General features: G+C 44.3%; 1 protein-coding gene across 8 annotated transcripts in view; it reads left to right on the top strand.

The window, feature by feature from the left end:
* LOC142659005 (collagen alpha-1(V) chain-like) overlaps positions 1-23,975 on the top strand; it is a 286,189-nt gene that overhangs the window by 2,974 nt on the left and 259,240 nt on the right. For 3 of the 8 annotated variants that reach the window (XM_075834647.1, XM_075834641.1, XM_075834643.1), the window contains exons 2-6: positions 1,066-1,109; positions 12,949-13,021; positions 17,854-18,638; positions 20,463-20,646; positions 21,331-21,411. In XM_075834647.1, coding sequence (XP_075690762.1) covers positions 20,619-20,646; positions 21,331-21,411 — 109 coding nt within the window. In that variant the 5' untranslated portion in view covers positions 1,066-1,109; positions 12,949-13,021; positions 17,854-18,638; positions 20,463-20,618. The remainder of the gene's footprint in view (positions 1-1,065; positions 1,110-12,948; positions 13,022-17,853; positions 18,639-20,462; positions 20,647-21,330; positions 21,412-23,975) is intronic. The other 5 variants (XM_075834644.1, XM_075834645.1, XM_075834642.1 and 2 more) reach the window with 5 other exon arrangements.

Genomic DNA, 23,975 nt, shown 5'->3' with positions numbered 1-23,975 from the left:
GAGTTATCGGTAAGTCAGAACTTTTTTTTTTTTTACACGTTCACGTATATTGGAATCGGAAGTCACTGTCCAGGGTGCTGAACCAGTTTAACTCTTTCAGCACCCTGCACAGTGACTGTCACCTGCCGGGTTCGGTCAAAACGAGTTCGGCCGAACCCGGTAAAGTTCGGTTCGCTCATGTCTAAGACACTCCGTTCGGATGTTTGTAAACAGAAAAGCACATGGTGCTTTTCTGTTTACATTCAGTTTGACAGCTCTTGCGCGAATCACGCAGTTCGCACGGAAGTGCTTCCGTGCGGCATGCGTGGTTTTCACGCACCCATTGACTTCAATGGGTGCGTGATGCGCGAAAAACGCACGATTATAGAACATGTCGTGAGTTTTACGCAACGCACGCGCACTGCGCAAAAATCACGCATCGTCTACACTTCCCCATAGAGTAATATAGGTGCGTACGACACGCGTGAAAAGCACGCGCGTATATTACGCTCGTGTAAATGAGGCCTAAAAACGCTAAAAAAAGAAACCTGCATTGTCTACGGAAAAAACGTCGCAAAAATCACGTCGCTAGCCTAACAAATAAAAAAGTTATAGCCGTTTAACTAACGCGTGCTAAAAAGGGCTAAACGGTGGCTGGTCCTGAAGGCGCAAAATAGCCCGGACCTGAACTGGTTAATAGTATTTATCCCATCATGTACCTCAAATTCATAATGGGCACCATTGGGTTAATGTGTGAAGTACATGATGGGGAGCTTCAAAATTCATAACCCCATGTGCCTTACATTAATAAGTGGCCCCATCATTTCCCTCACATTAATAAGCGGCCCCATCATTTCCCTCACATTATGGCAACATTGGGGTTAATCCCCCCCCCCCCCCCCCCCTAGGGATATTTTTCCCTCTTTGCATTACTCGGTCTTTTTTTTTTTTGCCGGACGAGTTGTACTTTTTGAAGGTGCCATTTTATGATACATTTGCATTATCGTTTCATTTATATAAATGTTTATTTTAGCAAAAATTCAGAAAACAAAAAAAGCAGTCTTTTTTTATTTATTTTTTATACAGCATACACTGATCATCATGAATGACACTATAAATTTGATGTGCAGGTAATTATGGTCGCCATGATACCAAAAATGTATATATTATATTATGTATTGGGACTTATATTTTAATAATGTTATTGTAAAAAATGTGCCTTGTGTGTTGTTGTGTTTTTATAGATTTATTTTTATTTAACGTTACTATTTTTTTAAAATTAATTTTTATTTTGGAATTTTAATGTACTGGCATATATCTAGTATATTAACTCGTGTACTGATAGTACACAGGCAGTTGTTAGGGCATATCTAAGTATGCCCTATCAACAGGAAATATGGTCAGACAGCCTTAGGGTTCTTCACTGGACCCTGGGCTTTCTCTCCATATGGTGTCTGTCTTTCGACTACGTCACAGGGATTGTGACTGGATCAAAAGGGGGTCCCCCTTCTCATTTTCCCTTTAAAAGACCCGGCTTTGAGTGTGGTATTCAAGGGTATAACGGCGTAGATCAGGGGTCTCAAACTCGGCCGGGTAAGTGGGCCGCATATAGAAAAAATGGGAAGTTGACGGGCCGCATTACTTTCAAATTTGATGCAATACAAAATTATTGTTAAGCAATTAGTTATTTGAACTACTATAATACTACATTACTATAATAATAGCGCTAGGTTTAAAATTTGAGATATTTCTCCACGTGCTTATTTCAACAATCCAGCTTTCCAGTTTAAGTGTCGCTAAATGCAGTCCGGCGGCTCAGTTAGCACACATGTCAAGATTGGGCATCCCCTTTTTAGATAGTGCCGCAGTGCCCTCTGTGGATGCTGCCGCAGTGCCCTCTGTGGATGCTGCCGCAGTGCCCTCTGTGGATGCTGCCGCAGTGCCCTCTGTGGATAATGCAACACACCCCTAGATAAGGCCACAGTGCCCTCTGTAGATAAGGCCACAGTGCCCTCTGTAGAGAAGTCCACAGTGCCCTCTGTAGAGAAGGCCACAGTGCCCTCTGTAGAGAAGGCCACAGTGCCCTCTGTAGAGAAGGCCACAGTGCCCTCTGTAGAGAAGGCCACAGTGCCCTCTGTAGAGAAGGCCACAGTGCCCTCTGTAGAGAAGGCCACAGTGCCCTCTGTAGGTAATGCAACACACCCCTAGATAATGCCAGTGTCCTCTTCAGATACTGCCACACACCCACTTGTAGATAATGCCACAGTGCCCTCTGTAGAGGCTGCCACAGTGCCCTCTGTAGAGGCTGCCACAGTGCCCTCTGTAGAGGCTGCCCCAGTGCCCTCTGTAGAGGCTGCCCCAGTGCCCTCTGTAGAGGCTGCCCCAGTGATGTCAGGGGCTTGCTCAGAGCTGGAGTCCCGGAGTAGAGCCGCTTCTGGCACTCTGCCTGGGATTCCAGCTCTGCTCCTGACATCACTGTCCACATATGGACAGAGATGTCAGGGGCAACCCCAGAGCTGGAGTCCCAGGCAGAGCGCTAGTAGGCTCTTCCTGGGACTCCAGCTGTGCTCCTGACATCACTGGGACTCCTGCTCTGGGGAAGCCCCTGACATCATTGTCGATGTATGGACAGCGATGTCAGAGGCTTCCCCAGAGTCCCGGAGCAGAGCCGATAATAGCGCTCTGCCCGGGACTCCGCTCTGGGGAAGACCCTGACACACTGTCCATATATGGGCAGAGACGTCATGGAATTCCACAGAGTCCCGGAGCAGAGCCGACACCAGCGCTCTGCTCGGGACTCCGGCTCTGGGGAAGCCCCAGACATCGCTGTTCATATGTGGACAGCGATGTCAGGGAATTCCACAGAGTCCAGGAGCAGAGCCGACACCAGCGCTCTGTTCCGCTCTGGGCAGGACCCTGACACACTGTCCATATATGGGCAGCAATGTCAGGGAATTCCACGTAGTCCCGGAGCAGAGCCGACACCAGCGCTCTGCTCGGGACTCCGCTCTGGGGAAGACCCTGACACACTGTCCATATATGGGCAGAGACGTCATGGAATTCCACAGAGTCCCGGAGCAGAGCCGACACCAGCGCTCTGCTCGGGACTCCGGCTCTGGGGAAGCCCCAGACATCGCTGTTCATATGTGGACAGCGATGTCAGGGAATTCCACAGAGTCCCGGAGCAGAGCCGACACCAGCGCTCTGCTCGGGACTCCAGCTCTGGGGAAGCCCCAGACATCGCTGTTCATATGTGGACAGCGATGTCAGGGAATTCCACAGAGTCCAGGAGCAGAGCCGACACCAGCGCTCTGCTCCGCTCTGGGCAGGACCCTGACACACTGTCCATATATGGGCAGCGATGTCAGGGAATTCCACGTAGTCCCGGAGCAGAGCCGACACCAGCGCTCTGCTCGGGACTCCGGCTCTGGGGAAGCCCCAGACAACGCTGTTCATATGTGGACAGCGATGTCAGGGAATTCCACAGAGTCCCGGAGCAGAGCCGACACCAGCGCTCTGCTCGGGACTCCGGCTCTGGGGAAGCCCCAGACATCGCTGTTCATAGGTGGACAGCGATGTCAGGAAATTCCAGTCTCGGAGCAGAGCCGATACTAGCGGCTCTGTGTCCCGTGGGCCGCAGATGATAGCCCCAGGGGCCGCATGCTGCCCGTGGGCCGCGTGCTTGAGACCCCTGGCGTAGATCAAAAGTTTCTCTGATCTCTGCCATTAGAGCGGTGCCACGGCTGTGTATTAGGGCTGATTCAGACGAACGTGACGTTTTTACGCAGCGGACTCATGCTGCGCAAAACTCACGGACAGTCTGCACTGCCCCATAGACTTGCATAGGTCCGTGCGACCCGCGTGAAAACCATGCGGGCTGCACGGACGCAAATCACGTTCGTGTGAATCCCCCCTTACACTCATTGCCAAGCTCCTGATCCGAAGGACACACTTGGTGTGCCCGCGCGATCAGCATGATGTGATGCGGCCAACGTTCCACTAATGAGCGGCAGGCATTGAAGGCAGAGAACATCGGGTCACTTTGCGGTGCGTGCCCCATGTTCTCTATCTTTAGCCGCCGCACTAATGAGTTACGGCACCGGCCTCATCAAATCATTTTAGTGACTAAATTCATGAATTACAATACTTACGATGTATACCCACAGCTTAGTTTTGAAATACATGAATTCACGGTATTTGCGGGTGACCGGCCTCAAAATAGTATTAATATTTCGATGCAGCGTGCAACCCTAGTCCAGCGCATACCGTATACATCGTAACCAAGTCCATTATTTGGTGCTGCACACAAAACTATACGTACCACTATAAGGTGCACAATATGGGACATTATTTCCCGTCATATTGCTGTAAAAATTTACACTTTGTAAAAACAGTTGTATTGGCAATCATGAAAGAGTTAGGCCCCATTCACATTGCGTTATTGCCTTTCGTCAGAAATATTCCTCGGGATCCCCGACGTATACCTCTAACTGAAGGCTGCAATGTATCCACTGTATATGCATACAGTGGGCTACATTGCCCAAAAAGCCCGTACCCCTTGCAGGGCGGCCGGGACAACAGCCCTAGAAAAGCTCCTGACGTCACTGTACACAGCAGAACCCAACAGACTCCATTGTAAGTCAAAGGGTTCTGTTGATTTCCAGTGGTGTCCGTCATGTAAGAGATTTAGCTATGTGTTGTGATCACATTGCAAGTGTTTACAAATTCCATGGTAAAATGTGGCAAAAAATAAAAACGCAGTTGCTGATTACAAAATACCCATATATCAAGGTATTCGGCAGAACATGCTATATACTAGTTCTTATGTGTTCCTTTGTTTAATGTCTGCAAGACATTGTCCTGTGAACATTTAGGCCCCATACACACGAACGTATTTTTGGGCACATAGTGCACCTTTGCGTATTTCCGTATATTTTTACTGCGTTTACGCTGTACTAAACTCAACTTGTGAATTTTAGTGCAGAATTTATGCTTTATATTCAAGTCTCTGGGCCAAAAACAGCATCTCCGCACAGACTACGCAGCATACGTTGACATGCTGCAGAATTGAAAGTCACAACGTAGAGCACTTTCCGAACTACTTTTCTGCAGGTTTTTTCCGCATAAATCTCATTCACTTTGCTGCTACTGTAAATTCCTTTGCAGAAATTCTCTCGAGTTTACGTTACGTGTAAACCCGGCCTTAGGCTGGGCTAGAGCTACCTTTTTTGTAGTGCGATATAAATCGCTATCCATAGGAATGAATGAAGCCTGGGCTACACATGGAGTATTTATCTCGCTATAAAAATTTGCTGTGATAAATCGCTGTCCATAGGAATGCATTGAGTAGCCTGAAAATCTCTACAAAATCGCTCCAGTCAAGCAATCAATTTGCTAGCGGTTTGTTTTGTAATCGCTACATGCTGGGATTTCAGAGCTACACACTTCTGGGGTTAGGAACATACTAGGTGTAAACACTGCGGATTTTCTGCGACGGATTTAATTGTGAAAACTCTGCAGCGTAGTACTGTAGCAGCAGGGTGGGTGAGATTTGAGCAAATCTCATCCACACAAATCTCATGAGAAAACGTTCATAACCGTTTTTTGAGCTGCAGCATGTCAATTTTTGTTAAAAGTCCTAGCGACGCGTTCCTCTCTTCTGATCGCAGCCCGGCCTCCTGGGCTGATCAATCAAAGGCTGCAGTGGTCAAATAGACTACAGCGTTATCCCAGGAGGCCGGGCTATGCTCAGAAGAGAGGGACACGTCGCCATGACTACGGCTGGGGTAAGTATAAACTTTTTTTTTCATTATTCAAGAAGGATTTCTGTAACGGACATGCCGCCCGGAAAACCACAATTTTGTGCGCTTTTTCGGGCGGATTTCCCTGCAGCTTTCAGGGATGCTGTGTACTTTTACGCAGTGTATCCGTCCTGTATGTGTTTGTACCCTGGAGCGATTTTGGAGAGATTTTTTAGCTACTCATTGCATTCCTATAGGCAGTGATTTATCACAGCGATTTTTTTTGTAGTGAGATAAATACTCAGGGGGAGATGCGCCAGTCTTATAAAAAAAAAAACAAGCTGGCGTTCATTCATTGTTGCTGTCCGCGCAACAACGAATGAACTCTACGCCAGCGAGGCGCTAGCATAGATTTACGCTATATTTAACGCTAGCTTCCGAGTAAATTGTAGTAAATGTGTGGGGCCGTGAGTTGGCACTCCACTTGGGTTGGGCAATTAATCGAAAAGTAACCGAAATTCAGTGCAATTAACCGAGGTCATCTTGTGCATTTCGGTTTCTTAGATTCCCCCCCCCCCCCGGTTTCAACTGTATCTTCTTCCTCAGTTATAGAGACGTTATACTGTGTAGAGGCAGCTATTGGGGCATTATACTGTGTGGGGGGCAGCTATGGGGGGCAATATACTGTGTGGCAGCTATGGGGCAAAATACTGTGGAGGGCAGCTACAGGGGCATTAGACTGTGTTGGGGCAGCTATGGGACATACTGTGTTTGGAGCACTGTGGGGAAATATACTGTGTGTGGGCAGTGTCCGGGGGTATGTTATATATAGTAGTATACAGCAGGCTCGGGGGATAAGTATTAATTCAATGGTGTGGCATGCAAAAAATGGTATATCCAAAATAATCGTTCATTAATCGTAATTGAGGTTACATGTTCAGTTAATCGTGATTTTAATTTAGATCATAATCGCCCAGCCCTACGCTCCACCTTTCTCTAATCTTCGATTAAAAGTGGCAAGAGCAAGCGAAATGGTCCAAAAGTCGGAATTTTGCAAATTTTGCGCCGCTTGCGACATTGCTAAACCAGAAAAGTGGCGTAGAATCATTAACTAGCCCTCTCAGTGTGTAGCCCGCGCCTAATGCATTTCTATAGACTTGCTCACTACAAATAAAAAAAGTTTAGGTCTAGCCCCAGCCTTTCTGCCTGGAATCTTGAGTTTTTCACTAGAGCATCTGATCTTTTTTTTTGTATTGGAATGCATCCAGCTGAACACTGGAGAGGAGGGAGTTTGGTCAGCTGTAATCCAGATGGGAAGCCCAAATCTTGCAGGAAGGATTAGCCAAGTCAGATATTTTGGTTCCACTGGGGTTAAAAACTAGGTCATTTGTTTCTCTGCCTTCTATTTTACCGCATTGTTGAAGGTTTTTTGCAGTAAAGAACACCACTCATTCACCTCCCTCCGACTGGACCATGTTCTATCATCTAAATATTGCCTCAGCTAAGCATATGTTTCTTGTAATGTGTGTTAAGCCCACAGCTCTGCGTACAGAACTTTTTTTTAAAAAAAGTTCCACCCCCTCTAGCTCTGTTCCAACAGTGTTTTAGTTGCTTTGGGGAGAGTTCTTGGACTGAGTTGTATTGCATACAAAACCCAAGCCAGCTGTATTGCAGGAGTAAAGGAATTCTGTAAACCAAAGACCTGATGGAAAAACTTGGAAGCCCCCTCCCCCTTCCCCAAAGTCATTTTCAGCGAGTCCTTCATTGAACTGTAGAGATTAAATGTATCACCCAGCACAAGTAATATATTAAAACAACAGTAACAGCATTGTAGAGAATTTTAACTAGGAATGTGAACAACATAGTGGCGCCACCTAGGTAACAATGGAGATTGCATATGACTGCACCATTGACTTTTGTACTGAAAAAATCCAAGGCTTCATCAAGTGGCTCAGGTTGCATTGAACATGGAGGTGTGTAGCTTACATTTACCTTAGATTTACGTCAGATATAAGCCTTGATTGTTTTCCTATAATGTCCATTAAATTAACCTATTGCTGTTCTGCTCACACCACTTAAAGAGGCTCTGTCACCACATTATAAGTGCCCTATCTCCTACATAAGGAGATTGGCGCTATAATGTAGGTGACAGCAGTGTTTTTTATTTAAAAAAACGATCTGTTTTCACCACTTTATTAGCGATTTTAGATTTATGCTAATGAGTTGCTTAATGCCCAAGTGGGCGTGTTTTTACTTTAGACCAAGTGGGCGTTGTACAGAGGAGTGTATGACGCTGACCAATCAGTGGCCAATCAGCGTCATGCACTCCTCTCCATTCATTTAGGCAGCGCATAGGGATCCTTTTAGATCACTATGTGCTGTCTTATACTAACACATTAACAATACTGAAGTGTTTAGACAGTGAATAGACATTCCACGGGATGTCTATTCACAATCTCTGCACTTACGTGTTTTTTGTCTTTTTGCCAATAATACCTATTCTCTTTTTGAAAGGGGGGGGGAAGGCGGCGGCAATGGTGGTGTCTCATGAGAAGGTGGATTCTCCATTTACAATCTGCCAGTAGAGAGCTTGCTGGGGACTCACCCAAAATTGTCATCAACTACACATCATGTATGTTTATCAGTAGTTTTGTAAGGGCAACATTTTAGGCCTTGTTCACATCTGCTTTGGAGGCTCCCTTAGGAGCCTTCGTCGCAGATCCGGCCGATATAACCAAAAACAATAGTGTAGCATGTTGTGCTATTGTTTCCAGTAAAACCACGCGCTGGTGGTGTTCGTGGTGCAACGGAACTGGTGTGTCCGGTATTTTCGTTGCTCTGCTCCTATGAAGGATCATAGCAACGGGAATACCAAACCAGATGTGAACTCTTTACATGCATTTGGCGCACATCAAGATGTAAATGGTGCAAGTCTGTAATAAAGTTGACACAACTGTTGTGACTTGAAAAAAATCGAATGTTGCAGAAAAAGATTAAAAATGCTACAAGTCTTATTTAAAGAGGCTCTGTCACCAGATTATAAGTGCCCTGTCTCCTACATAATCTGATTGGCGCTGAAATGTAGAGAACAGCAGTGGTTTTTATTTTGAAAAACGATCAGCAAGTTATGAGCAATTTTAGATTTATGCTAATTAGTTTCTTAATAGACAACTGGGCGTGTTTTTACTTTTTACTAACTGGGCGTTGTGAAGAGAAGTGTATGACGCTGACCAATCAGTGACCAATCCGTGACCAATCAGCGTCATACACTTCTCATTGTTCCAGCCCAGCTTCTTTCACTGCACAATCACACTGTAACATTGAGAAGTGTATGACGCTGATTGGTCACTGATTTGTCACTGATTGGTCAGCCTCATACACTTCTCTTCACAACGCCCAGTTGGTAAAAAGAAAAAACATGCCCAGTTGTCTATTAAGAAATGAATTAGCATAAATCTAAAATTGTTCATAACTTGCTCAAAAATGATCGTTTTTCAAAATAAAAACCACTGTTATCTACATTACAGCGCCGATCACATTATGTAGGAGACGGGGCACTTATAATCTGGTGACAGAGACTCTTTAAATATGGCGAAGATTACAAGTTTTTTTACTTGTCACACTACTTTTGAGACTCTGTTTTTAACAGCACACCAGTTTATCATTTTTACATCCTTTTATGAGCACAGCAGCTAGTCTAACTAGATAACCTCTGGAAAATCAGAATTCACACAGGGATGACGAGTGTGACTGAGAAATTATTCACCCTGAACAAATGACCCCAGAACAGTTCCCTTCGGGGTAATTAACACTTTCAGGCTGCAATTTAGCCATTAAATAGAAAAATAGTCATGTTGCATTAACAAAAAAAAATTATATTAATTAATACTCCATGGCATAATATTGTACTAGTCCAAGTTTGTATTGGTGGCCCATTGCATCCCCTAGTGGTCATTCAGAAGCTAGTTTTCTGTCAGCCTGTCTCCTGATTGTACGGGACACTTGACAGGACATGCAAACTATAAAGTGGGACCGGCTTGCAATCTATAAAGACATCAAGTCTTCAGTTGAATAGTCAGGCACATTTATTAAGCAAAATGCATCCGAAAGTGTGCCAACGGTGCTGGTGACATTCTAAATTTATGATCGGCACGCCACTTTTACTTTGTTTTTGTGATGTACGACATTTTTGAAAATTAATTCAGAAGCAGGTCGAGACTTAACAACTTGCAATGATTGTGCCAAATGTATTAGTTCCTCTAATTTTTTTTGGGCGGGGGGGTAGGGGACAAAATATTGCCATATGTGAAAGACGGCCATGAGTTGGTATAGGTATGCTTTGTATCTCAGAACCTGGGGCAAATAAATGTATTTTATGCAATTAGTGCCAAATCAAATGTCTTGTCTTTCCTTTGTCAAGTGTCTTTCAGGATAGCGCATGATTATTGATGACACTTGTCTATGCAATTGTCCATTTGATACACCATGTATTGCAAAAAAAAAGAAAAGATCCTTCATAAAAAACTATGGGCTGCACTGATAGTTCTGTAAGGTCAAATATCCAATATGTTCACGTCTGTGTGCTATGCAAGCGTACAACTGACACCACACTGACTAAACATTGACACATGAAAGTCAATGGACCGATTCACATGTCCTATTTTCTGCACTGACCGTTGATCCTTGCAGAGAAAATCGCAGCATGCACTAGTTTGGTCCGATTCCCGCACTAGACTCGCCGAATCAAGTCAATGGGTCAGTGAAAAAAAACTGACAGCACACAGATGCTATCCTAATGCAGTCAGTTTTTGGGTTTGATGGGTTGCTTAGCAGATGCTGAAAAGAAAGCTGAAAGCACACACGAAATTACTGGAACCAATAGTGCAGCTATTTCTGGTGAAACCACGGACACCCATGAAAGCCGATGGGTTCTGTCAGCCTCAGGTCGGGTCTGTGGTGCAACGAAACTTGTGCGTCCGGTATTTTCGTTGTTCCACGTATGACGGAGCAGCGCAACGGAAATAACAAACACAGATGTGAACATAGCCGTACACGGACAGGAGAAAACTGACACAATCCTGATTGAACACTGATGTAAAAAAAAAAAAAAAAATCCCCTGATGAAACACTGACTAGTTTTACATTGTTTGTCAGAGTAATGGCCGTTTCACACGACCTAGTGCCACTTGGACCTTTTTTTTATGGCATCCGAGTGTCACCCGATGGTCTCAACGGACCCATTCACTTCAGCAGTGGAATCGGGTCCCGACTTTAAGATCTGTGGAAAGATGGGACATGTCCTATCTTGCCACGAATCACGGACAGGAGCCGGCCGGCGCACAGTGTCGTAGTGTCGTGTGCATGAGGTGTAAGGCCTTATATAAGAAGAAAAAAATAAAACAAGCAATTGAAAAAAAATTCTAGCCTCATCACATGTCTGTTTCAAACGGTTTCTTTTTCCCTATCCCGACATCTGCTTTTCGTCATCTTTTTTTTTTTTTCTTTTTCTTCCTCTAAGTGCTTACAAAAATAAAACGGCAGATGTAGTAGTGATGTTGTACGAGTGGGGCTCCCAACACATGAGGGGAGAAGAGGAACAGATTCCAGAATGGAAATTTTTCCTGATGGGAGGGATAATGAGGGTCCATCATAAGCTCATCTGAAAAATTAACTGTTGCCTAAAATAATAGAAAAAAAAAAAGTTTCTTAAAATTTGCTGCTGCTATTGTGACAGCCGTCATGCATGTTCCTTTGACAGAATAGTGTTGTAAATGACGGCTGTATACTACTGACACCCACAGGAGACCAACAAGGGTCTTTAATTTTTTTATTATCTGAAATGCTCCTGCTTTCAAAGGGCGTGATCACACCGTGCAGTTTTGCTGCAATTTGCTGTGGTTTCTCTACTAAGTGCAGTTTTGGCCGCGTGGCATACACCCTACGAAATTCCAATAATAACATTGCTGATAGTAAGAATTGGAATGGCTTCGTCATAGCCCAGACCTTCATCTATATGAGAATCTGTGGCATGACTTGAAGGCGCTGTACACCAACACAGCCATCAACTTGAAGGAGTTGGAGAAGTTTTCCATGGACAAATATTCCAGTGTATAGATGTGCTGAGCTAATAGAGACATCCCACAAGAGTCTTACCTCTGTAATTGCAGCAAAAGGCGTCTCCACAAAGAATTGACTTTCAGAGGGTGAATACATATGCAAATTTTAGATCTATTGATTACTGTTTGTGTCACAGTAAAAAATATTTGGCACCGTTCAAGTGGTCGGCATGTGTAAATCAAGTGGACAAAAATCCATTTTATTTCAAGGTTACGATGCAAAGCAACAGTAAAAACACCAAAGGGGGGAATTCTTTCCCAAGGTACTGTATATATTAGGCCTTATGTATGAAGTGAGTCGTTGCTATAGAAATGTCAGGGGAGGAGGGTATTTTTTTTGTTTTTATTTTAAAGAACGTCTGACTTGCAATTTTAGCAGCAAATGTGCAACATTTACGCAGATAAAATCTCTTTAAGACTTGCTGTTTGTTGCAGAATTTTGCTTCCCTTATTGAACTCAGTGGGGAAAGCCCACAACAAATATGCAACCATTCTGCTGCATAAATTGACATGCTGCGGTTTAAAAAAAATATCTGCACCACAGGTCAATTTCTGCAAGGAATTTTCAGCTGTATATGGATGAGAATTTTAAAATCTCATCCACTTTGCTGCTACTGTAAAATGCTGTGGATTATCTGCATGCAAATCCGTAAGTGTAAGTCCACTTTCTGTAAGCCTGTTGTAATATATTACTGCATAAATAGCAATTCTCCATGGCACGACTGCTCCTTTTACCTTGGCATGCAAATTTGTCAGCAGAGTTCAAGCTGCCCTTTTCAGCGTCCTGTTTTCTGACTTAGGACCAGCAGGCACAGACTATTGTAAAACAACTGTAGTTGCTGACATTATATAATATCTTATGGAAATGCTTTTTATGCATTTTCCTGTAACATGAGTGTAGGTTTCTTGCCTTTGGGCTCCGATTATTCAGCTACTTTATGGAGATGTGTTGTCGGCGCATAGGGGCAACACATTTATACATTTTCCATTGATCTATCATATAGTTCTATTTGGGAACCCCTACAGGGCAACACTAGTTGGAAAGCCCCGAACATCTTGCGATGCTATTACTAATGCACTCATTAAAGACACGCTCTGTTTTTCTGTTTCAGGGAGTCCGAATGGAGATCCAGTGATCCAACGGCGGCCCAAAGCAGAGTGGCTACCCATTTAATAAAGCGGCAGGTAAGCCAATACATTGGACTTCCTTGCACTTCATTGCATTTTCAACATGGGAAGGGAGAGCCAGCAAAAAAGCCAGAGTGCTTCTTTAAGCCACTGGTAATTATACCATCTTATAGTAACCAGCCCCTTGGCTCTCCATATTTAGCTGGTCACGGGGCATTGTTGCAGCTGCTAAATAGACAAAGTTGAGTCATAGACATAAGAAGAAAAAAAGGTCTGTCAAACTGATGAGCTCATCTATAGAAAAATGTCTGTCTACCACGGCATAGGCACAGAATGCAGAGGTACATCCTGTACCGTGTGTGGGATGAGATCATTTTAATGTCCACTACCACAAATTTTGCACATTTTCTAACTAGACGTGGTATGTGAAATTCTATCCCAGGCTAAAAAAAATTAAGATCAATACGAACAGATTCCTCCACATAAGTGACTGTAGGGTGAAAGGTCACCGCTCACGTTCGGAAAGCAGAGATTTGTAGGAAATGTATGAGGGTCAGGTTTCCATGGTAATGAGGCAGCACCAAAGGACCTGCCAAGAATGATGTCAGATAAATTATAGACGTGCACATGGGATCATTACAATGAGAGGCCCTTTTTCCTATATGCCCTCCTCCCTCTTGTTTGTTTTACTGTAGTTCTGCTGCAGAACACTGGTCAAGGTGATAAATTGTTCCTTACAATGACTCTCCAAATAAACTTTGCAAGCTTTACATTCTATTATGTCGTTTCCATTCCATTCTGCTCCCACATCTGTTGTTCGTTCGTCTGTAAACGAAACATGGTGGTTTGCAGGATATACAGTAAACATAGGTTAATTTTAACTTGAACGTATTTACACTTTTGCATTCGTTTCTATACATAGCACCAAACAATACTGATTTCTAGGTTACTGTTCATGAATTAGTCCTAAAGATGTCACTCAAAATGGCAATGAATGCAAAAGATTATGGTTAGGGCTGGGCAATCATGACTTAAATCCAAATCACGATTAATTGAACATGTAACCTCAATTACGATTATTGACCTCTTTAGGCCACACCCCCTTTTCCATGCCACGCCTCCTATTTGCATGCTACGCCTGCTGTATACTACTGTATATAATATACCCCCTGACACTGCCCCCTCACAGTATAATACCCCCATAGTGCTCCTCACACAGTATAATTCCCCATAGCTGCCCCAACACATTATAATGCCCCTATAACTGCCTCCAGACAGTATAATGCCCCTATACCTGCCCCCACACAGTATAATGCCACCATAGCTGCCCCCACAGATTATAATGCCCTCCATAGCTGGCTGCCACACACAGTATAATTCCTCCCATAACTGCCCCCACACAGTATAATGCCCCTATAACTGCCTCCACACAGTATAATGCCCCTATAACTACCTCCACACAGTATAATGTCCCCATAACTGCCTCCACACAGTATAATGCCCCCATAACTGCCCCCACACAGTATAATGCCCCATAACTGCCCCACACAGTATAATGCCCCATAACTGCCTCCACACAGTATAATGCCCCATAACTGCCTCCACACAGTATAATGCCCCATAACTGCCTCCACACAGTATAATGCCCCATAACTGCCTCCACACAGTATAATGCCCCTATAACTGCCTCCACACAGTATAATGCCCCTATAACTGCCTCCACACAGTATAATGCCCCTATAGCTGCCTCCACACAGTATAATGCCCCCATAACTGCCTCCACACAGTATAATGCCCCCATAACTGCCTCCACACAGTATAATGCCCCATAACTGCCCCCACACAGTATAATGCCCCATAACTGCCTCCACACAGTATAATGCCCCATAACTGCCTCCACACAGTATAATGCCCCATAACTGCCTCCACACAGTATAATGCCCCTACAACTGCCTCCACACAGGATAATGCCCCTATAACTACCTCCACACAGTATAATGTCCCCATAACTGCCTCCACACAGTATAATGCCCCCATAACTTCCCCCACACAGTATAATGCCCCATAACTGCCCCACACAGTATAATGCCCCATAACTGCCTCCACACAGTATAATGCCCCATAACTGCCCCACACAGTATAATGCCCCATAACTGCCTCCACACAGTATAATGCCCCACAACTGCCTCCACACAGTATAATGCCCCCATAACTGCCTCCACACAGTATAATGCCCCATAACTGCCCCCACACAGTATAATGCCCCATAACTGCCTCCACACAGTATAATGCCCCATAACTGCCCCACACAGTATAATGCCCCATAACTGCCTCCACACAGTATAATGCCCCATAACTGCCTCCACACAGTATAATGCCCCACAACTGCCTCCACACAGTATAATGCCCCCATAACTGCCTCCACACCGTATAATGCCCCATAACTGCCCCCACACAGTATAATGCCCCATAACTGCCCCCACACAGTATAATGCCCCATAACTGCCCCCACGCAGTATAATGCCCCATAACTGCCTCCACACAGTATAATGCCCCATAACTGCCTCCACACAGTATAATGCCCCATAACTGCCTCCACACAGTATAATGCCCCACAACTGCCTCCACACAGTATAATGCCCCCATAACTGCCTCCACACAGTATAATGCCCCCATAACTGCCTCCACACAGTATAATGCCCCATAACTGCCTCCACAAAGTATAATGCCCCATAACTGCCCCCACACACAGTATAATGCCCCATAACTGCCCCCACACAGTATAATGCCCCATAACTGCCTCCACACAGTATAATGCCCCATAACTGCCCCCACACAGTATAATGCCCCATAACTGCCTCCACACGGTATAATGCCCCATAACTGCCTCCACACAGTATAATGCCCCATAACTGCCCCACACAGTATAATGCCCCATAACTGCCTCCACACAGTATAATGCCCCATAACTGCCTCCACACAGTATAATGCCCCATAACTGCCTCCACACAGTATAATGCCCCACAACTGCCTCCACACAGTATAATGCCCCCATAACTGCCTCCACACCGTATAATGCCCCATAACTGCCCCCACACAGTATAATGCCCCATAACTGCCCCCACACAGTATAATGCCCCATAACTGCCCCCACGCAGTATAATGCCCCATAACTGCCTCCACACAGTATAATGCCCCATAACTGCCTCCACACAGTATAATGCCCCATAACTGCCTCCACACAGTATAATGCCCCACAACTGCCTCCACACAGTATAATGCCCCCATAACTGCCTCCACACAGTATAATGCCCCCATAACTGCCTCCACACAGTATAATGCCCCATAACTGCCCCCACGCAGTATAATGCCCCATAACTGCCTCCACACAGTATAATGCCCCATAACTGCCTCCACAAAGTATAATGCCCCATAACTGCCCCCACACACAGTATAATGCCCCATAACTGCCCCCACACAGTATAATGCCCCATAACTGCCTCCACACAGTATAATGCCCCATAACTGCCCCCACACAGTATAATGCCCCATAACTGCCCCCACACAGTATAATGCCCCATAACTGCCTCCACACAGTATAATGCCCCATAACTGCCCTCCACACAGTATAATGCCCCCATAGCTGCCCCCACACAGTATAATGCCCCATAACTGCCCTCCACACAGTATAATGCCCCATAACTGCCCCACACAGTATAATGCCCCATAACTGTCCTCACACAGTATAATGCCCCATAACTGCCTCCACACAGTATAATGCCCCCATAACTGCCTCCACACAGTATAATGCCCCATAACTGCCTCCACACAGTATAATGCCCCATAACTGCCCCACACAGTATAATGCCCCTATAACTTCCCCCACACAGTATAATGCCCCATAACTGCCCCCACACAGTATAATGCCCCCATAACTGCCTCCACACAGTATAATGCCCCATAACTGCCCCACACAGTATAATGCCCCTATAACTTCCCCCACATCTGCACCCCACACAGAATAAAGTCCCCCATAGTTGCCCCCACTCTATATAATGCCCCCACAGCTGCCCCCAATAGTGCCTAATCAAAATAATAATTTACTTACTCGCCTAACCCTGTTCCAACGACAAGTGGAGTAGATCCCTCTGGTCTGTGCGGCACGGCGCAGACAAGCGCCATGACATCACTGCCTCGCATCCGGCGATGTATAGTGAATGGTAGAGCAGGTCCCCTGCTCTACCATTGGATTCAATTGTATCTGCGTCCTGAAGATGCAAATACAGTTTAAACCGGGAGAAAAATAATTGATAAAGCCAAAATTTGCAAGATGACGTAGATGACACTGAATTACGATTATCTTTTGCTCAGCCATAGTTATGGTCCAATCTGACTGAAAACAATTATCACTGTTTCTTGTTATGTTTACTATGTCAATATGGGGGAGTTCACACTAAGTTTTTTGACGCGGAAACCGCGTCGGAAAATGCGCCAAAAAATGGCCGAAAATGCCTCCCATTGATTTCAATGGGAGGCGGAGGCGTTTTTTCCCCCGCGAGCTAAAAAAAACGTCTCACGGGAAAAAAGAAGGGACATGCCCTATCTTCAGGCGTTTATGCCTCTGACCTCCCATTGACATCAATGGGAGGCAGAGAAAGCGTATTTCGCGTTGTTTTTTTGCCCGGGGCGCTCAATGGCCATGGGCGAAAAACGCCCCGGAAATCGGCGTGCAGGCAGAGCAAAATCTGCCTCATAATTCCAAACGGAATTTTGAGGCAGATTTTCCGTCTGCAAAAAACTCTGTGTGAACCCGACCAAATATGTTCTATACAATGGTATTTTGATGCAGTTCTAGTTTTCATTAATTTATTTATTTGTATTTTGTCAAGCCAAAAGCAGGTGTGAAGCTTATGGACATATTTACACGAAACGGAAATGGACAGAAAATCCTAAACTAGTCAGGCAAATAATGTATATGTGTTGTTCTGGGTGAAATCTGCTGCAAAATCCAGAACAAATATGCGGCAGAATAGATCATACTGTGGGTTTGAAAAATCCGCCGCATGCCCTCAAATCAATGTTTTTCCAGAGCATGTGAAAGGTGTTCTGTAAAATCCTGTTATATTGCATTGTACTGTCCTGTTATATTGCATTGTACTGTCCTGTTATATTGCATTGTACTGTCCTGTTATATTGCATTGTACTGTACTTTGCTGCAGATTCTCGTTGCAGATGTTGCGCCTAAAAATCTGCAGCACAGACTCTGAGCATCATTTATCAAAACTGTGTAACAAAAAGTGGGCTCGCTGCCCATAGCAAACAGTCACAGTGCAGCTTTCCATTTTCCTGGACCCCACCATTCAAAACGTGATGTGATATATCAGAGGTTTTATGAAATGACTGTTACCGTTTTGGAGATATTAGGACATTATTATTATTACTGCATGTGTTCCATTTGTGTGTTGAATTTTATTATACTGGACAAAGTATGTATAATTTTATAAAAGGCTGCCTTCTAACATTTTCAATCAATTTTGTAAAGAACACAGGACACAACATGGAAAAAATATAACTTTTTTGTCACCTTTGTATGTATTGCAGCACAAAGATTATATTGCGATGTAACAGAGAACCCCTGATGTTGGAGGTGTTGTCTTTGCTGCTCTTCTTCTGGGTACAATGTGTAAACGTGCAGTAAGACTGGCCAAAAGGTTGGATTGTACAGTATATGAGAGTGACACTCTCTGTGTGATCAGACAAGCAAATACAGCCCGACACACATCTCCATCTCCCATCCGATCCTAAAAAGTGTTCATGTACAGTGATGCTAATGCAGGATTAGAGAGTGGTACATTTACAATATTGCAGCCAATTCATAGCTGATCAGCTGCTTTCCATCAACATTTGGCAATTGTAATGAAATCTTACAGTAAAAAAAATAAAATATGTAAATAAAAACTTCCAGCTGTGTACTGAGGAATCTCATAAGGAGTGAAGACTTCATGTCACCCTTGAATTGATTCTCCCGTAGTAGGTCACACTCCCAGTAGTTGGTTACTTATTATCACATGTGCTTAGAGACCGAATGTTGTCTCTGTATTCTAATCTGGATACATTCTAGGAACTTCTCGAAATATTTCTCTTTAAAAAGCCTCATGATTTATATAATAAAATTCAACTCTGAATTCAAATCCCTTGGAACAAGTTCAATTCACGTCAAAGATGTAGCTGTTTGGAATTTGTTATTTTTTTTGCTGTTGTCTAGCAACATGCAAATTCAGTGTTTATGAGGATATATATCTGGGAACCTTGTTAACACTGGTATATCCATCACTTTACACCTCAGAAAAAACTTTTATTGTAAACACAAAAGTTCTTTGCATGAAATTTTCCTCAGGTTTGTAATCAAGGCTGGTTCCTAGGTAGGGGCATACTGAGGGCCAACAACTAAGGGAGCCCACATATATTAGGACAATCCATATACAGTAATACCCTAATATACTTTGTTATGAGTGGGAGCGATCTAATGGACAAGCAATCACATTGAGGTGGTCAGTAGAAAACACGCTGTTATTTGTTAGTCTCCGTTATGACTACAGCTCATGTTTATCTCACAAGTTCTTCCAGTCATGGCAAAATATCTGTGCATGCATGTTGTGTTATTCTTATAGAAATATTATATGTAAAAAGTTAAGTAACTTTAATAAATTGCTTTGATAATTTGCAATTCCCCCGAGTACAGCTTGTGTTCTAGTCCAGAGCCTCATTCACGGTTCTGCTGGTCATCATCGGAAACTATCGACAACCTCGTCATCAGAGAAATCGTAAAAGCTTAGCTGAGCTTCTATAATGCAGTGGGGCTCTTAGTTTTTCTAAATCAAATTATTGCACGGTGCCTGGTGTAAGATTGCAAATCACCAGAGCAAGCTCAGAGCAGACACTGAACAAGCAAGGAACACTTGGAGATCACAGAACTGACGCCTACAGAATTGCTAAATTTATTCTGTTCTATAATACGGTCTGTAACTCAGGAACTGCACAAGATAAGTAATGTATTTACTAAGTTTTCCATGCTTTTTATGTTGATACATTTTATATGTTACCTTGTGATATGGTGTTCAAAGGCGAACATTTGTGTCTTCCTAGAGTCATACAGTGATTAATGCAATGTTACAAAGTTTTACTTCTCTTTAACCCCTTCAGGACTGAGCCACTTTTGGTTAAATGGCTGCGATCGGCGGTAACAGCCATTGCAGCGGCATGTCAGCTGTGTATAACAGCTGACAGCCGCTGAAGATAAAGCGAGCACAGCTCCTGTGCTCGCTTTATCTGCAGGGCGTAACTACGCCCGTCTGCGGGAAATCACTTTGATTTCGGACGTACAGTCACGCCCAATCGCGGGAAGGGGTTAAGATCACAGTAGTGTTGTGATTTTGAACCCCTAATATTATTGTGTATTGTATATCTTTCTTACGTGTTTGTCTCCTTCTCTATTTAGTGTAATCTTACTACGTGTCATCATCTACTTCTGGACGATGTGGCGCTCCGTACACTCCCCTCCGCTGTAAACATTTTTCATGCGGAGGATCTGTGCTATTCCATATGTCATCACATGGAGACAATATACAGATGTTACTGATGTCATACAGCAAAGATGTTCCCAGTAATCTCTCTTCTTAAAGGTAAAGGCATTAATAACTGGTATTGGTCAATTTTTAGTTAAAGAGTAACTGCACCTACAATAAACTTTTTTGATAAGTCAGAGGGAAATATCAGACGTTTTTATCGGTTGGGGGCCAGTTGTTGAGGTCCCCACCGTTGCAGAAATGGAGATGCAGAACCTCTTTGCAACTTCAGCTTTTGATTGGTGCTCATTGTCAGGATCAAGATGGACTCACATAGAACATATATGAGCAGATCTTCAGCCTAACGAGAAACGCCAATTGCTGGCTAAAGGTGCTGGACAATTCTGCACCTTCATTTCAGCAACAGTAGGGGACTGCGGACCCCCCATACCGATCAAAACTTCTAATATGTCTCTATAACTCAAACGTTTTTGAAAGTGCGGTTACTTTTTAAGGAGTTGTATTCTCTAAAGAAATTATCATTAATTATAATGTTACACCTCTGACCAATATGTTCAGGTTACATTTACATATAATGCTCAATAACTTTGTGAATACTGTACTTTGCTCCATTTAGTACTGGTCTTGAGTCCCTTCATGGATTCTGTTCTATTCATATGAAAAGTTGTAAAAAATTTTTTTACTGGTTGGTGTTTTGTAATCTGACAGTACGTGTCCTGACAATTTAGCTCCGTCTCATAGCCAGATGAGCTCCCATAATGCACTTCACTCTTCAAACAGGAAACCGACAGAATCCTGAATTCAGCTCTAGATGTGATTGCAGTATAAGACAAGATGTAATCCAAGATAAATATGAAATAAGTAAGACAATGTATTTGCAAAGTTACTGTAGATATACATTGTGAAATGTTTTAAAAAATATTGTCATGAAGTGGATTATTTTATTTAAAAAATATAAAAGATTCTCTGAACCCAGTAAGGCTTCATACACAGGGCAGATCCTTTTGCATGGACTCTGTACATTGGCACCAGTGGCAGATTAAGTAGATCATAGGCCCTGGGCTGTTACACAAACTTTGGGTCCCCTTTCTCCACCGCCACCCTGCCGCGCCATAACTATTGTTAACACTACCTTTTTGTGCAAGGATTAACAAATGGGTGTTACAATTCCCCTTGTCAGAGGGCTGTGTCCCTACATACTGACAATATCACACAGTGCAAGGACACATCGTCCTGACAAGAGGAATGGTAACACCCATTTGTATATCAGAACTGGACTGCACAAAGACTTTTTGTGGAATACAAGGATTTCCTATAATAAACATGTCAGGAGAGGTGACAGATTCTCTATAAATCCAGTGACTTACTGGTGACGACTTTTCAGATTCTAGTAGTTTTTTTTTCCTCTTTTTCTCCATCCGGTCCAGACTTCATGACGACTTCTCCCGGCCACGACCCATTTCTGCAGCATTTGCCTCTCAGATGTCTTCGGCTCCTCACTTTTCCAACATTTCCACATCTATAAAAGAAGATAAAATTATACGGTGCCACACACTGCACCCCTAAATACAATAGGACCATACACTGCACCCCTGAATAAAATAGTACCAAACACTGTGCTCCTGAGTATTATTGTGTCAAACACTGTAAAGTAAAGCACCACCTACACATAGCCCCCTGTAGATAACACCACACACAGCCCCTGTAGATAGCGCCATACACAGCCCCTATAGATAGCATCACACCCCCCTATAGATAGCTCCACACACATCCCCATGTAGACAGCATCACACACAGCCCTATCTATAGATAGCGCCACGCAGCCTCCTCTTGTAAATAGTGACACACAGCTCCCCCTGTATATAGTGCCACACAGCCACCCCTTGTATATAGTGCCACACAGCCACCCCTTGTATATACTGCCACACAGCCCACCTTGTATACACTGCCACACAGCCCCCCTTGTATACACTGCCACACAGCCCCCCTTGTATATAGTGCCACACAGCCCCCCTTGTATATAGTGCCACACAGCCCCCTCTCTTGTATATAGTGCCACACAGCCCCCCTTGTATATAGTGTCACACAGCTCCCCCCTTGTATATAGTGCCACACAGCCCCCCCTTGTATAAGCTGCCACACAGCCCACCCTTGTATATACTGCCACACAGCCCCCTCTCTTGAATTTACTGCCACACAGCTCCCCATTGTATATAGTGCCACACAACCCCCTCTCTTGTATATAGTGCCACACAGCTCCCCCCTTGCATATACTTCCACACAGCCCCCCTTGTATATACTGCCACAGAGCCCCCCTTGTATATACTGCCACATAGCCCCCTCTCTTGTATATAGTGCTACACAGCTCCCCCTTGTATATAGTGCCACACAGTCCCCCTTGTATATAGTGCCACACAGTCCCCCCTTGCATATAGAGCCACATAGCCCCCTTGTATATAGTGCCACACAGCCCCCTCTCTTGTATGTATTGCCACACAGCTCCCCCTTGTATATAGTGCCACACAGTCCCCCCTTGTATATAGTGCCACACAGCCCCCCTTGTATATAGTGCCACACAGCCCCCCTTGTATATAGTGTCACTCAGCCCCCTCTCTTGTGTATATAGTGCCACACAGCTCTCCCCTTGTATATAGTGCTACACAGCAATCCACCCGTGTATATTGTCACACAGCTCCCCCTCCCAAAAAAAAGAAGTGAAATATTGTACTTTACTTGCCCCGTTCCCGTGACAGACGGAGCGCTGGACAGCCTCTGGGCGGGACGCTTGCACAGACCAGCGTGATACACAGCGTTATCACGCCGGCCTGTGCAGGGGAGTCTTCCCAGCGCCTTATAGGCTGCAGGCCTAACATGGCCTGCAGCCTGTAGTATTCATTTGTATCTGCGTCCTGAGGACGCAGATACAAGTGAATGTGGCTGTCGCTAGCATCGGGGCCCCCTCCGGTGCTAGCGACGCCACCGGGCATGAGAGGGCATAAATTTTATGGGCCGGGGCGGCCATGGGCCCCCTGGGAGCCTTGGGTCCTGGGCAGCTGCTCGAACCGCCCTTATGATGTTCTGACACTGTGTGGCACACAGAATACATATTTGCATAAAATTGCCGGCACTCTCTTTGTGTGTCTTTACGGCACCGTATCGGCAAGATATTATTTTCTTAAAGCAATGATTCTCACCAAGAAAAAACTCAGAATGAACGTATGCATACGTAGATACATACATAATATGCCCATGTGCGTTAGCCTTAAAGGGACAGTTTTTTGTCCGAATGTTTTTTTATCAGATATTAACCAACTGGTTGGCCAAGTATCTATTTGGGGTTTATTTTTACCACCTACCTGTGAAAAAAAATCCTGCCTGACATAAGCTGCACGTGCTCTTGTGATAACTGGTGCTCTTTATCACGT

Source organism: Rhinoderma darwinii, chromosome 8 (assembly GCF_050947455.1).
Source record: "Rhinoderma darwinii isolate aRhiDar2 chromosome 8, aRhiDar2.hap1, whole genome shotgun sequence".
Taxonomy (NCBI): Eukaryota; Metazoa; Chordata; class Amphibia; order Anura; family Rhinodermatidae; genus Rhinoderma; species Rhinoderma darwinii.
The sequence above is the reverse complement of the archived record's forward strand: the minus strand, read 5'-3'. Positions and strand labels throughout refer to the sequence as shown.